General features: G+C 32.6%; 1 protein-coding gene across 2 annotated transcripts in view; it reads right to left on the reverse strand.

The window, feature by feature from the left end:
• Positions 1–257: 257 nt before the first annotated feature.
• The window catches only part of MS3_00007428 (uncharacterized protein), a 29,323-nt gene continuing 15,561 nt past the window's right edge, over positions 258–14,019 (reverse strand). The window contains exons 11-18 of one of the 2 annotated variants that reach the window (XM_035730049.2): positions 12,634–12,721; positions 10,212–10,408; positions 9,174–9,275; positions 6,742–7,517; positions 5,632–5,692; positions 2,396–2,475; positions 1,941–2,116; positions 258–626 (exon numbers count right to left, since the gene is read on the reverse strand). In XM_035730049.2, coding sequence (XP_035589216.2) covers positions 573–626; positions 1,941–2,116; positions 2,396–2,475; positions 5,632–5,692; positions 6,742–7,517; positions 9,174–9,275; positions 10,212–10,408; positions 12,634–12,721 — 1,534 coding nt within the window. In that variant the 3' untranslated portion in view covers positions 258–572. The remainder of the gene's footprint in view (positions 627–1,940; positions 2,117–2,395; positions 2,476–5,631; positions 5,693–6,741; positions 7,518–9,173; positions 9,276–10,211; positions 10,409–12,633; positions 12,722–14,019) is intronic. The other variant, XM_051215701.1, reaches the window with a different exon arrangement.

Here is a 14,019-nt window from a genome sequence, read left to right on the forward strand (position 1 = left end):
GATTTCCAGCGAAAGATCCTTGTGGTAAACGAATTATATACGTATTGTTAAATAAACGGTGTGTATAATTCAAAGTCATTTCTAGTACTTCTTAAGTGTACCTATTTGTAATTAAGTTTTAGTAACTATATCTTAACAGGTTTTATATCATGACTAGATAAACATCAAGCTAACAGTGTTTAGTTTGATGAACTTATAGAAAACTAAGAACTTCGTCAATACTTAGACAACAACAAAAAAATCAACAAAAAAACCAATTTCTTGAACTAGTTTCCTCTTTATTGAAGTTTTCCATGAATATTAAATACAATCAATTCATGAACATAAATATATATATTTTACGAATAATTGAATGTAAGATATTTTGATAACAGAAATATTATGCTCTGGAAAAAAATGTATTTCAAATATATTTTTGAAATGGTTTATTTCATTAGTTTGTTCACAGTTTGACAAATAATGAATGTGTTCTATTATGTATTCATCATTCATAGTTCACAAGAGTAAATAAATTCGATTATAATGATTAACATATCATTTTAATATGTGAAGTTTCTTAATGGTTTTTTAATTTATAATTCTTGAAGACCAACATTAATAGAATGAATCTTTTCCCAGTTTATTTCCTAAAACATAATAAATAATGAAAATTAATTGAAAATTAAATTCACTTGGTGTTATTTGGCTTGTATCTTCCCATTGAGTTTTCTTAAGACTGTAATTGATCAGTCTGTTATTGGCATATGTGCATACTGTACGTATGCCTCGATATTGCGTTAATTCACAAGCTTTTTGTAAGCAATGATGGATAGTGGCTAGCATTGGAATCCAGGACGCCCGTTTCGTCCTATTTGGGACTCGTCAGCTGGATGTACCTGCATCGCAGGGTTGATGTTCACTCTGGGACTCGAACCCAGTACCATCCGGTTCAAACGCCATCGCGTTATCCACTCAGCTGCTGAGTCCATCACTGCTTACAAAAGGCTTAAATGAAAATCGTTTAAATATTAAAATTACTCTAGTTGTTTAATATAATCTTATTCAAGAGAATTACAAAGGTGACAGTTTGACTGTTATGTCATAACTTCAAATTTGTTGAAACTTATTTTGATTATCTATGTAGAAAGTATGCTCATCAAAGTTATCTGTAGGGATTGATCGGTTACTAAAGGGTTGAGCTTAGTGAACTTTATAACTCATATCAATAGAGATTGATCATTATAACATTGGTTCAATAATTGACTAGTTAGTAAGCATAATTCTTTTCTGTAGAGAGTGGAATACACTACGAAAAACTCAATGTTAATGATTATAATCATAATGTAAATAGAATTAGATCTGAACTACCAGAGGGATAAAAACTTAGTCAAGCGCACATACACACTACACAGTTAAATTCAACAAACGTTAAACTTAACACATCAAAAAAACTCTTGTTAACTCAGTCTAACTATTCATTATCGGTCATAATATGCTTTTTTTTATATCATCACTCTTATAAATCAATTTCATCAATTCCATGGATTTTTTTTCCTTATTAAGGAACCAGTCTGTTAAAAAGTAGTAAATACAATATATGAGTTTACGAATTGAATTCAATCACGTTTAATTGTACAACCTTAACAATGTAGAGTAGGATTTAAAATGGTGACTAAACATATGAAGTATGTGAGGTCTTAAACTACTGAAATACACTTTTATGATGACAAAATTATATTATATATGAAAATTGTACATCTATATTCAAGCTTTACAAAAATAATGAACATTCATTGAATAGAAGTATGTTTTGTGAAAGTTATAACTTCCGCTTTAAATGCCTATTTGAAATCGTTATAATAGAAGTGTTAAATGGACCAATATCATTATTATGAAATTAGTTTAAGTCACAAAACAGTATCAACTGTTAATGATAATAAAGAATAAAAAAACTAACTTACCTCTATAGAATCAATTAATTTGATGCCAACATTAGGAATGAATAATTTATCTAATTGAAAATATGGTTTATTGTGCATTGGAGTTTTATAGCATTGTCTTTCATTACGGATCAATTCATTAATCCATGTAGTATTTGCATGTAAGAATTCATGCATGAAAAATAAGTCTGGTAAAGCTAGAAAAAGAAAATAACAATTTCATGATTTATTTTTTTGATAGTTGAGATCATGAGTCAATTGAAGCTAGATTATCATGGAAAACCTGGAAGCACTGGATGGCCGTGGATGCGCACTGCTGAGGAGTCCTACAATAGTACGAAATGTCTGTCCAGTGCTTCCAGGTTGTCCATGGTGGTCTAGTATCAGTTGACGCATAATCTCAACGATTGAAATTACTATAATATCCACAAAACCCCTTCTGATATTTATTTTTTTGTTAAAAATGACTAGCTAACCTTTATGTTGTACAAATCGTAGATTTTGTATATTCTTAAAAATTCTACTGGAATTTCCTGGGATAAATAATTCAGAATCACTATAAATAAGGTGAAGAAAAGAAGTAATAAATATATAATATTGTTCGACATACAATTAAAATAACATTAAAATGATTCAAATCTTGGCTACAATAACGATATTCCATGCTGTTTCGTGTGGTCATTAGATTAACTCGAACACTGTTCATCAAAGTTACTTCATGTTGGAAAATTTAGGTTTTATAAATATTTCTGGTGAATGCTTCTCACCATTTTCTAATAGATATTTGGTTATGATTGAATGATCAATGCTAAGTGATCACTATCCTGTTTGTCCAGTCTTTTAGTGCTGTTACAGATTCTATCTGTCAGGTTGTAATGTAACCATCATTCAAAGTGACTCGATGTCGAGTATATTGTGTTGGGATATTAGGTAGCTAGACGTAGTTATCAGGAAACCCTACAGAAAGTCAGTTGCGTACAGAATAACTCAAATGCAAAGTTTCGGGGTATAACGCGGAGTGATTATACTTTGAAACAGTTAAACCAAGATAAAACGTACGTCTAACGTACAAGCATCAGCTAACACAAGATAGAAATTCAGAGTATTCGACCGTTAACTTTTATTTATTTAATATCTCAAGAGGTCTGATTTCGTCTAACAGATATGTTCAATAAAATCAGGTTGGGTAATCTCGTACTAGGCGGAACTATCAATATAAGGAACAATTAATAGTCCGTTGGAAATGAGTCTTTAAGTGGTTATTAAATACTGCCATTCGCTATTTATAGAAGAATGAAAACAATGCTTAAACAATTCGATATTCAGAAGCGATGGTGTATATATAACAGAGTATATATATAACAGAGTTAGAAATCAAACCTGAACTCAAGGTTTTCCGTGTTTAACTTTCCATAACATGCTTTTGGTTGATTTAGTGTGTGAATTCAAATGGGTATTATCCTGTTAACTTTTATTCACAGTTTTATATCAACTGCTAGGTTTGTCTACGTTCTCTGTCCTTACTCTCCTCGTGTCAACTCTTTTCCCTTATTGCTTTATACTACTTATTATTATTGAGTAAACAGTGGTATTCCTAGCAATTTCTACGCGCATGTTGTAGCGCAGATTTATCGTGATATTTTAAAATATTTACATATACTTGTAACATTTATTGTATTTATCATTCTAATTGCTTTCTCTCAATACCTGTAGCAGCTGCTGTCAGTTGTGTATGGTAGTTTGATCTTTATTTAGACGCAATAGTTACTATTTTCGTTTGCTCTTGGTTTCGTCTTTGCTTGTTGGAAAACTGTTATCAAGATTAGACATAGCTATCAGCTGTCACTTACACTGTTGTATATCACAATTATTCTTTATGTTATTCTTGCAAGGGGCCCCTTATTCGTCCGGACTTACAGACACACTAAGCGCTACAGATACCTCACAAGTTGAGATTTGTGACTAATTTATGCATATTACTAAATAAAGAGACACTTTTAGACAAATCGCTGTTTTATGGACTTCGGTTTCGAATGTATCTCAATCGTGTAATTAAACGCTTTGATAGACCCAACAGTCCTCAACTTTGGTTCAAGTTGATTTGAATCTCTACAGTACCCGATTCCTGTCTAAAACTGGGTTTTTGTTATCGTGGCATGACAAGGACAAGGACCAGAACAATGAAGCACAATGCAGACGGTTCAGAAGAGACAGATGATCCAGCGAATGAAAATATTGTTTCCTAACTTCCTAAGGTGAACTTACCCTATTCCTTGAATCTCGTTTTTAGTAATGTAAACCTTCACCGCAAAGATAGCTGTCTCTTAGTCGACACCTTTGTGAATACCAAATGTAGAGTAGAAGACAAATAAGCAGTTCAAATATATACAGAAGTAGAAAAGATTGAATTAGAGATTGTGCAGCTTCGTAAACGACTTTTAGGGATCAGATAGAAACCTTTTCACAATATGGAAAACGAGGGTCGAATATTGGAGACATCTTTGTCTCGACCCAGAGACATAAAGCCCGGAGTTGCAGTTGTTCGGCCGATATACTAACGAGCAGTGATGTTGAACTTAAGTCAGGCGTAGATACTATTAGGTCACTGTTGATGTCAGTGGGCCTACTTCAAATTCGATGGAAATCCCCTTAAGTTTTAGACGTTTATGAAAGGATTTAAAGTAAGCATCGCGGCCCAACGACTCATGTACTTGTTACACTATTGTAAAGGTATAGCGAAGGATGCTATAAAACATAGCGTTTTATTGCCAGAAGGAGAATGCCACACTAAGGTAATTAGTACTTTACATAAGCCGTTGAAGCATTCTTGACAGAGCTACTGAACGACCGTTCATTCCATCAGGACGACGTTTGCAGAAACCAACTGTAATATAGTATCAGTTGCTACAAAGCTCAGACATAATTAGATAGAAAACTCATCTCAATTCGAACTAAGGTCCACGCCTTATCGAGTAACGAAAAAGTGTATTGTCTAAACTATTCTAATGCTCACGAGGCCCCGATTTGTTCATAGTTACTAACATTGGATCACAACGAAAGGATAGATATAATGAAGAGGTTTAAGTTGTAATTTAATTATTTGAAGCCTAATCATCGAGCAACAGACTGTCACTAATTCATCAAGTGCTATATCGATGGTTTTAAACGATGACATTATATAATTCTTCACACTGCAGAGCCCGAAATTAAGGAGGCATGCTGCAATTCCATTTATTCAACCGGAACATATTTGGAATTTGCAGCTATGGAATTATATGGCCCCATAGGATACGTGAACACGAATGCGATTGAGAAAATTTAACAATCGGACTCACAAATTGATCTGAGCTGAACCAACATTAAATGCCTGGAAGCAATGTACGGCTGTTTCGTCCTAGTATGGGACTCCGAAGTAGTATCTACGGTCGTACATGCTGGCCCATTGGTTTGGAGGTCTAGCGTTCACGTAACACCGAAGGTCCTGAGTTCCAGTTCCGTGTGCGGAATCGTGGATGTGCAGTGCTGAGGAGTCCAGTACTAAGACAAAATGGTCTTCTAGTACTTCCAGGTTTTCAATGGTCATCTAGGTTAGATAGAATCGTGAATCCAGCTGTGAGAATATTTCGATCTCCAGAAATCTTCATATTAAACAAAAATTAGAATTATAATAAGTAAAACTCAACAAAGATTCATCTTGCAAAAATAAACTAACTTCACATCGTTATTTCTTTCAGTTAAAAATGACCTCACACGTTTTTTACACGCGTAAATGTCTGTAATTTATATACAAAAAAAAACAAAGCAAGTTTCAACACTAGAGGGTAAATTAAAATAAGTAGTTTAATAATTCACTTCCTACGCTTACGGATCAATCAAGAATGTACAGTTTTTAATTCCTTAGTTAAAGTTCATTGATTTCGTTATATTGATTTAAATTACTAGTAACGATAGTTTGTTCGTATTCAATAGTTTACTTATCATTATCTACATTGAAGTCGAATTCTCCCATTCAAACCCACATAATTTATTTGACATGAACTTCAAAATCATATTCAAATGGAAATATTCAAGATTAACATTGACTGAAAAATGCTGATTTTCGGTTATTAGATTGTAATGCTTTAACCAATAATATCTAAGGTTCACTGTAAAAAGTTTATTATAAAACTAATTAATGGAGTCAACTTTATGAATCAGAAATATACGTTAATTATGAATAAGTAACTTTTTATTTATTTCGAGTGAGGGTTAAAAAGCCTGCATCGGAAACTATTATCTCTGAACACGGTTACAGTTAACATAAGCTGATATTTCAATAGTTGAAATCATGAGTCAATTGAAGTTAGACCACCATGGAAAACCTGGAAACACTGAACGGCCGTTTCGTCCCAGTATGAGACTCCTCAGTAGTGAGTACCCACGATTCCGCCCCCCGCGAGATTTGAACCCAGGACCTATCAGTCTTGCGCCGTCCAGTACTTTCAGGTTTTCCATGGTGGTCTAGCTTCAATTGACTCATAATTTCAACTAGTGAAATTTCTAAAACCTCCACAAAACCTCTTCTGATAACAAGCCGATGTATCAGAATTATTATCCTGAAAATGTCTGTTTAAAGTTTGAAAATTAATAAACTGTGCTAATAAACAGAATACCATATTTTCGATTAGATGATTATACAAATACTATTACTCTCCAGAATTTAATAGGCAATTTCTTTCAAATGGAAGCTCTATTATCTACATTTGTTTTACGTCAATAATTATTATTATAAATGAGTGGTTTTAACCTTTTGATAAATTACATAATTAAAACATTGTCTAACCTTCATTTTCGTCATTTACATTCAATAATGATTTCAAGTATTCCAACAATATTGAATATTGTAATTGTTCAATTGTGGATTGCTGTTGAGTTTTATATTCATTATTTAATGTTTTTATTTTAATCTCTTCATGTATTCGATAATTCAAGAATAATATTACTAAGTGTATTGCAAAATGTTGTCCATTAATTAAATTGTTATTATTAATATTTATTTGTTCCGAATATTCTACTAATTGATTTTCAATTATTGTAATGAAATAATCATTAATTTTAGTCAATGCTAATTGTAAACCTGTTGAACAATTCATTACTGGTAGACGTATAATATCACAAGCTAATTCAAACCATACTTCTTGACTACATCCACATTTTTGATAATAATTCACATAATTACCAATTTCTTCTTCTAATTCAAATTTTGAAGTGATTTTCAATTGATGTTTTGTTGAACTGTTTGTTGATATATTAGTATTACCACTGTTATTATTATTATTATTATTATTGTTATTACTGTCACGATTTCTGTCAGTAATTGGTGATGTGCATATATGAGATTGTTTTATGTTATTAAAACTAAATGGTTCAGGTAATGAACATCCACATGGCATATAACCAGATGGAAATAAACGATCCCAATAAACTCTTCGTTTTGGTGTATAATTATTCAATATATTTGTTGGATTTTCATTTAATTTATCCACTAGTTCATAATCATGAAATGATTCATCTTCTTCTAATCTTTGATCTTTTAACTCTTTGAAACGAATCCATATTCTAGAATATGAAAAACAACACATCATAGCTATTGTTCAGAATAAATGTAGTGGAAATTTTCAGTTAATATATAACTGAACACCAATGAACAAAGTTATTATCTTTATTATCGCTTGATAATATGAGTAAAACAGTATACGTGGGAAGTATTTTCTCCAGAATGAAAATGTAAGTTTCGTAAAGTAAACTACTAAGATGAGGTGTACAATTATTAAAATAAGTAGTTTTGCAACTTTTATTGTATTTTAGATTTTTACCCCAAAGTTTACTGTCTTTCTGAAAAATACCTCTCGTTTTGTCAAAGACTTAGGTTTCATGAACCATTTTATTTTAGAAAAATAATCTTGTTATAAGATAGTTATTTGCATAAATTAGTAACAAGGTTTAACGTTTAGTTACTTTAGCATACTTATCTGCACAAAATTCATTTGGATTGAATAGTATGATTGTCCTCACAGTTAGGTACATTTGAATTTTGGTGTCAATTGGTTGATGGTCATCACTAGGAAACCCTGAATCTAAGTTTCTTGATTGGTGGTCAGGAGGGCTTACCTAAAGTCTTGAGGTAATCAATGATCCATGAGTAATGTGTACCCATATCACCCAGATTCACAATCTGATCCGTTACAATTGAGCTGCTATTGAACATCAACAGATCACTGAGTGGTAATCAGCGGAACCTTTAAATTTCAGAACTATGGGATGCTCATTGTACTGTTGTTACGTTCATTACTTGATTAACGCAGAAGTACGATATACAACTTACGGTGCCCGAACGTACAAAACCCCACAGTCTCAAATCAGAAGAGAGAAGAAGCAGGAGAAGTGAGTGATGGGTAGGAATCAAAATGTACAGAAAAACATATGTATTTACAGCTATTAGCGCTGGCTATAACATCATTATAATCCAGCCAATCAACAAGGAGAAAAGTTATGCTACCGTATAATCGTCGCATGCCACGTTGACATTCTAAAAAGCTTTATCATGTTCTGATTGGATGGAATCTCTTTGGCTGCTTTAGGGCCTCTGGAGGCCTCATCGCGCATCTAGGATGCCGTCTCAACAACTATACAATCCAAAATATTTACATACATGATACTAAGATGGAAGAACTAAACTTCCATAAAATACTTTGATTGAAGACGACTATTAGAATGCTTTATTCTGCAGGTTATGAACCAGAATTCTACCCAATAAACATCATTAAATTTATTTATTGTTGATAGGCTGAATTCGCTCAAGACATCAATAGGCAATGTAGATAATTTTTCACTATCTGATGATCAGTATTAAAATGACTTTAAGAACTTTTCATTAAGCTGAATGAATTAGTATTACGGCGCATTTGATCAAGATAGTACATACAGGTTATTGAAATTCTTTTAAATGGAATATCTGTTCTTGGCTATTTTTAAATGAGAAATATATTTCAGTCAATATGTAATATCTATAACTCATAACCACTGAACAATGGTAGACTATGAAATAAATTGCCAATGATTAAATATGCATTGAATTAACAATCAACGTAGAATATTTCATTATGTGGATTTGTTAATGTTATCACTGAAAATGTTAATTTGCCAATCATTGAGATCATCTTACACTCAGTGAAAAAATGTTGATAAGAGAAAATTACACAAGTGTCAACTTACCTTTCTAGTGGTTCAGCCAATAGTTGCACTAATGCATCAAACCATAAAGGCCATTCTTTATGATCTAATAGTGTTCGACTTAATAATTTACATTTTTCTGATCTGAAAAAAGTAAAAAAAGGATTAAAAATTGTTTCCTAAAAACAAAATATAGATTTATATTACAGAAAATCGATATGTTGCAATGCTAAGTATTGTTTGTTTTCAATCTAAGTATGGAGATTATTCTACACTGTGAATATAGGTATTAGATATGGTAAATGAATGTGTTTATAGACGGTTATTGTATCGAAAAAACCATATATATTCTGTCCTTAGATTTATCACAACTAAGACAGTGATTGTTATATTGACTTCTACTATTCATTATGAGAATTTTCGGAACCCAATAACAAGTCTAATCAAGAGTTAATCATAAATAAAGATATACTGAAGAGCCAGTGAAAATCAGGAATCATTGAAAAACATTTTTCTTTTATTTAAGTACTAAATAAAATTCATTATTTTCAACCGTATGTGAGAAATAGCACAAAATCTGTAAGTCTTGTACTGAGTATTCTTACAATTTAACCACTGAACCATAATTCAACCATTTATATCGTCCGACTGAAATTCTCAAACCATATTGTACCGTCTTTAATTTCCTCAATTCTTAACTCGTCTTATCCTAAGACCAAACAGATATTGGATACTCGTTAGTTTAATCGTTTATAATGAAATTTTTGAAGATTTAAGTAGAAGAAATATATGAAAACGAAATGCAATGGTGTGCACACAAATTTATTCAGTTCGCCAAAGTTATCTAGGATTTTGACACTAGTTTCTTTTGCCAGCGGCAGAAATTACGATTTTGTTTAAACAGGAATGTTAGTCAAAGCAAGTTCAAATTTCTTAAGTTAACTCATTTGAAAAATCCTAAGAATCTAAGAAATACAAACATAAACTACTCCAATGTTCAATTACAAAGTTCTGATAATCACTAATTTGTTTTAGACAAACAAATCAAAGTAAATTATTATTATTTAATGATAATCTTACCCTGGGATTATAACTAACTCCACAACTTTGCCTAAAAAATCTGTGTATTCCGGTACTGCATCCAGTATACGAAGTATAGAGATGAACAGTTGTTTTGCCACAAGTTTCTCCTTATCTGTTAAAATATCAGTTGATTGATTTGCATACAATGCTTCAAGTATTAAAAGACTTAATTTGTAATTCCAGGAAGTTAACAACTGTTGAATTCATATTTGTTTGAGTAAATAAAACAAGAGTAAAATTTTGCATTATTCAAAATATTCTGATGAAAAAGTGCATAATACGATTGAAATGTATTACACACAAATTAATAAGTATGGAATTTATTATCAATGTGAGATTTATAAACACAATACTATCTCCTTGTTTATAATATGAGTTTTGATAGAGAAAGGTTACTGTTTATGAATCAAATTGAATATTTGAAGATCAGAACAAAAAATTACTACGGTAAGAAACATTCTTAATTCTACAAGAGAATGATAAATATTTTAAAAGATGCTATTTGGTGAGATTCGATTCAGTCGATAAAAGTTTGTTCATTGAGATCATGAACCGATCAATGTTAGACCACCATTGAAAACCCAAAAGTACTGGATAGCCGTTCTATTCTAGTATGGGACCCCTCAGTAGTGTACATCCACGATTCAAAGCGAGGACCCTCGATATCGCGCCAACACTAAACATCTATATCCTATACTGATAATTATCATGTACTCTTTAGTGATCAGGTTCGAAAGATAGTTCTCTGAGTTATCATGAGAAGCCGTGACCAGTAGAATTCAACTGTGTTAGGTGCGAGACTGTTGTCTATCTAATGCAATATCGTAGACCACTTGACGTCAGACGCCAACACCGTCGAATGCAGGCTCAATAGTCTAAATATTAAGCGTCCGCGTGCGAAAATGGGGGTCTCAGGTTCGAGTCCCGCGTGCAGGATCGTAGATGTACTGCCAGGGAGTCCCATGTCTGAATGGGACGGCCATCCAGTACTCACAAGTTTCCGATGGCGGGTTAACATTGATCGGTTCATGGTCTCAATAGAAACTCAACAATCTCCACAACCCCATGCAATAAAAGATTGAAAAACTTGGAACGTGGTCTTGAAGTTACAGTTTAGATGAGAAAACGAGACAGAAAAGCTGTTTGTGCTTACTGTATCAAGGTTTAAAGATGATCAGAATTGCACCTATTGTTCGTGTACAATGATTTTAACCCAAATGAGTCAGATCATGAAAAGTGTGTTACCGAAATGTCTACAAAAAACGGCAAGTTAAATCTAAAAGAAACCTGTCATTAAATGAAGAAACTGTTAATGTAAATATAGAAAATTTAATGATTCCTTTTTTTGAAATAGTAATTGTTACTATTATGACAAACAAGCAACACCTGTTGACATTTACAAATAGTCTAAAACCAACAACAATTTTTGGTGGCCCTTTTTGCGACGGTGGTAATAAGAAACCGAATACGGATTGAGTTGGATGGATTTATTTCATGAACCTGTTCACTCAGGCAGACATTAAAACTGAAAAGCGAGAGAGCGAACCGAAGGACTAAGGATAATCTTTACTCTCGTTCGTAATTTTGACCTTGAACCTGATAGCCAACCGAGGTGGGGCGGTAATTAATACTTACACTATCGTAATCCATGACGAAGGGCGTGTTTCGATCCCTGTAGTTTTTGCTTGCATACATGAAAAATGTAGTTTTCTACGGTGAAAATACCACTCCATCATGCTACTAGCGCATCAAGTGTAGCGCAGTTAGTCATAATGGGAACAAATTACAACATAGCAAAAGTAATATTTCTGATTAATTCTATACTAGGAATTACTGCAAAATATTTACAAATATGTGATTAACTAAACAAAAACATAACCGCATTTATTAAGTACGATAAACTTAGATGACTACGTGGAGTTTACCTCCCGCCCAGGTATGCCAATTCGCTTTGACAAGTCGTGGCATAGGACTAGGCACTTCAGTTTTTTGATTTGATAGTTTTTATAAAAGTTACTTGCATTTTTTTCTCCAACTTCTGTTTTTATGGCCAACAGATTTTTGGGTTGTCCTGAAAAATTTTGAATCGTTCTGATTATAATAAGAATATTGAGGAAATAGAGTGGTAAGTTTCGGTTTAATGGAATAATTCGTTTTCATTTAACATATCTTTACTATTAATAACGCTGATTAGCGCATCAGTATTCAAGCTAAGATTGTATCATACACATATTTCCTTGAGCAATGTCCCTTATAAACAAAATTTATTTGAGAACATGTTTTAAAAAAAAATAATTTAGTCAGTGTCTTATATTTGTAAAAGTAATGAAAATAATTAGCCCATTTACTCATGTCTTTCGTTCGAGAAATATGATGCAAATGGTTTCCGTGTTTCAAATGATTTTAATTACAATCTTACACTAATAATTCTAACAGGATCAAAATGGCCTGATACGGAAAATAGTTCCACTTCTATTTCTAGTTCTGTTTGTCGTGGATTTTCTTTCCTAAGAATAAGAAAAAATGGAAAAAAAATTGTGTAAAGAAGCCAAATGTTTGCTTGTAAACTAGAGGTTTCTGAACTTAAAAGTTATTCATGAATTTCTAATTTAAATTTCATTAATTTAATCTCACAAGTATAGAGCTATTCTAACTGGTTGTGAACCAGAATAGGTTGTTTAAGGAATGATAGATTAATTTAATTTTACTATCCTTCAAGATGATTTTATTCAAGCTAGTGAAAAACTTGAAATTTAGAGGGAGAAAGGTGGTTAGAAGTACTTGGAGGGAAATTTTGAACTTAGGTTTCGTGCTTGTCGACACTGGTCAATAAGGAGTACCTACAATCTTAAACGGACTGATTAGGCGTAAGTGATTCAGATTTATTTCGCCCAACTCCATAGTCTGGGGCTTTACGACTGGGCCATTTGATCAGTGACTGGTCTCCTGCAGGACTGAGTTATATACAACCAATTGATCACTCAGGTTTACTGAACGAAACTACAACCTGAGATATCACTGACATTAAAAAATCTCACTCCATGAAAATTGAGTTGAAAAGGGATACTACAGTCAAACTTCTGAAAAATCTAATGATGAAAACATTTTGTGCCGCTAATCTCCGTATTACCTTCTCCAGTGGGCCTATCATTCATGGGTGTGTCAAAGAACAAATTCCGCTTTGGGCTTTTGTCGATCAGCTTACACGGGCTTTATGAAGTGAACACTTTCTAAATAAATCTCAAAGGATTAACCTGTGTGACTTTTAGAGTGTAAAACAATCAGTAGCTCAGTACAGGAACATCTTATCAACTCTAAGTGCTTTGGCCTACAAAAACCATTCTTCAAAATTATTTGCACTGTTTAGCTAGTGGGATAGAATATGTGTGCATTGCTGATGATTTGAGAACTCACCGATTCAACCCTGAACTTTATATACAGGACAATAAGTCCAATCTCTAATACTTACCTGTTCGTAACACTTTCCACTACGTTGTTTTACCTTTATTGTTATTTTGTACTTTTTAAAGATAATGACCAGTTATAATTATTCTCGAAAGATTTTTCATGATTATTATTCAGTCAATATAGGGGAATTTGTGGAGATTGTAGAATTTTCATAATTTAAATTAAGAACTGGTCTTTAGGTAGGCCACAAGTTAGAACCGGTTAACACTAGACGGTTGCTTAATCTTGGTGTACGACCATTCAGTAACGTGGATTTACAATGCCGCATCCGGGAATCAAACCCATGACCTTCATTTTTGCTCACGAACGCTTAACCTCTAGTTCACTGAGTCAGCAT

Source organism: Schistosoma haematobium, chromosome 4 (genome assembly GCF_000699445.3).
Source record: "Schistosoma haematobium chromosome 4, whole genome shotgun sequence".
In the NCBI taxonomy this organism is placed as follows: domain Eukaryota; kingdom Metazoa; phylum Platyhelminthes; class Trematoda; order Strigeidida; family Schistosomatidae; genus Schistosoma; species Schistosoma haematobium.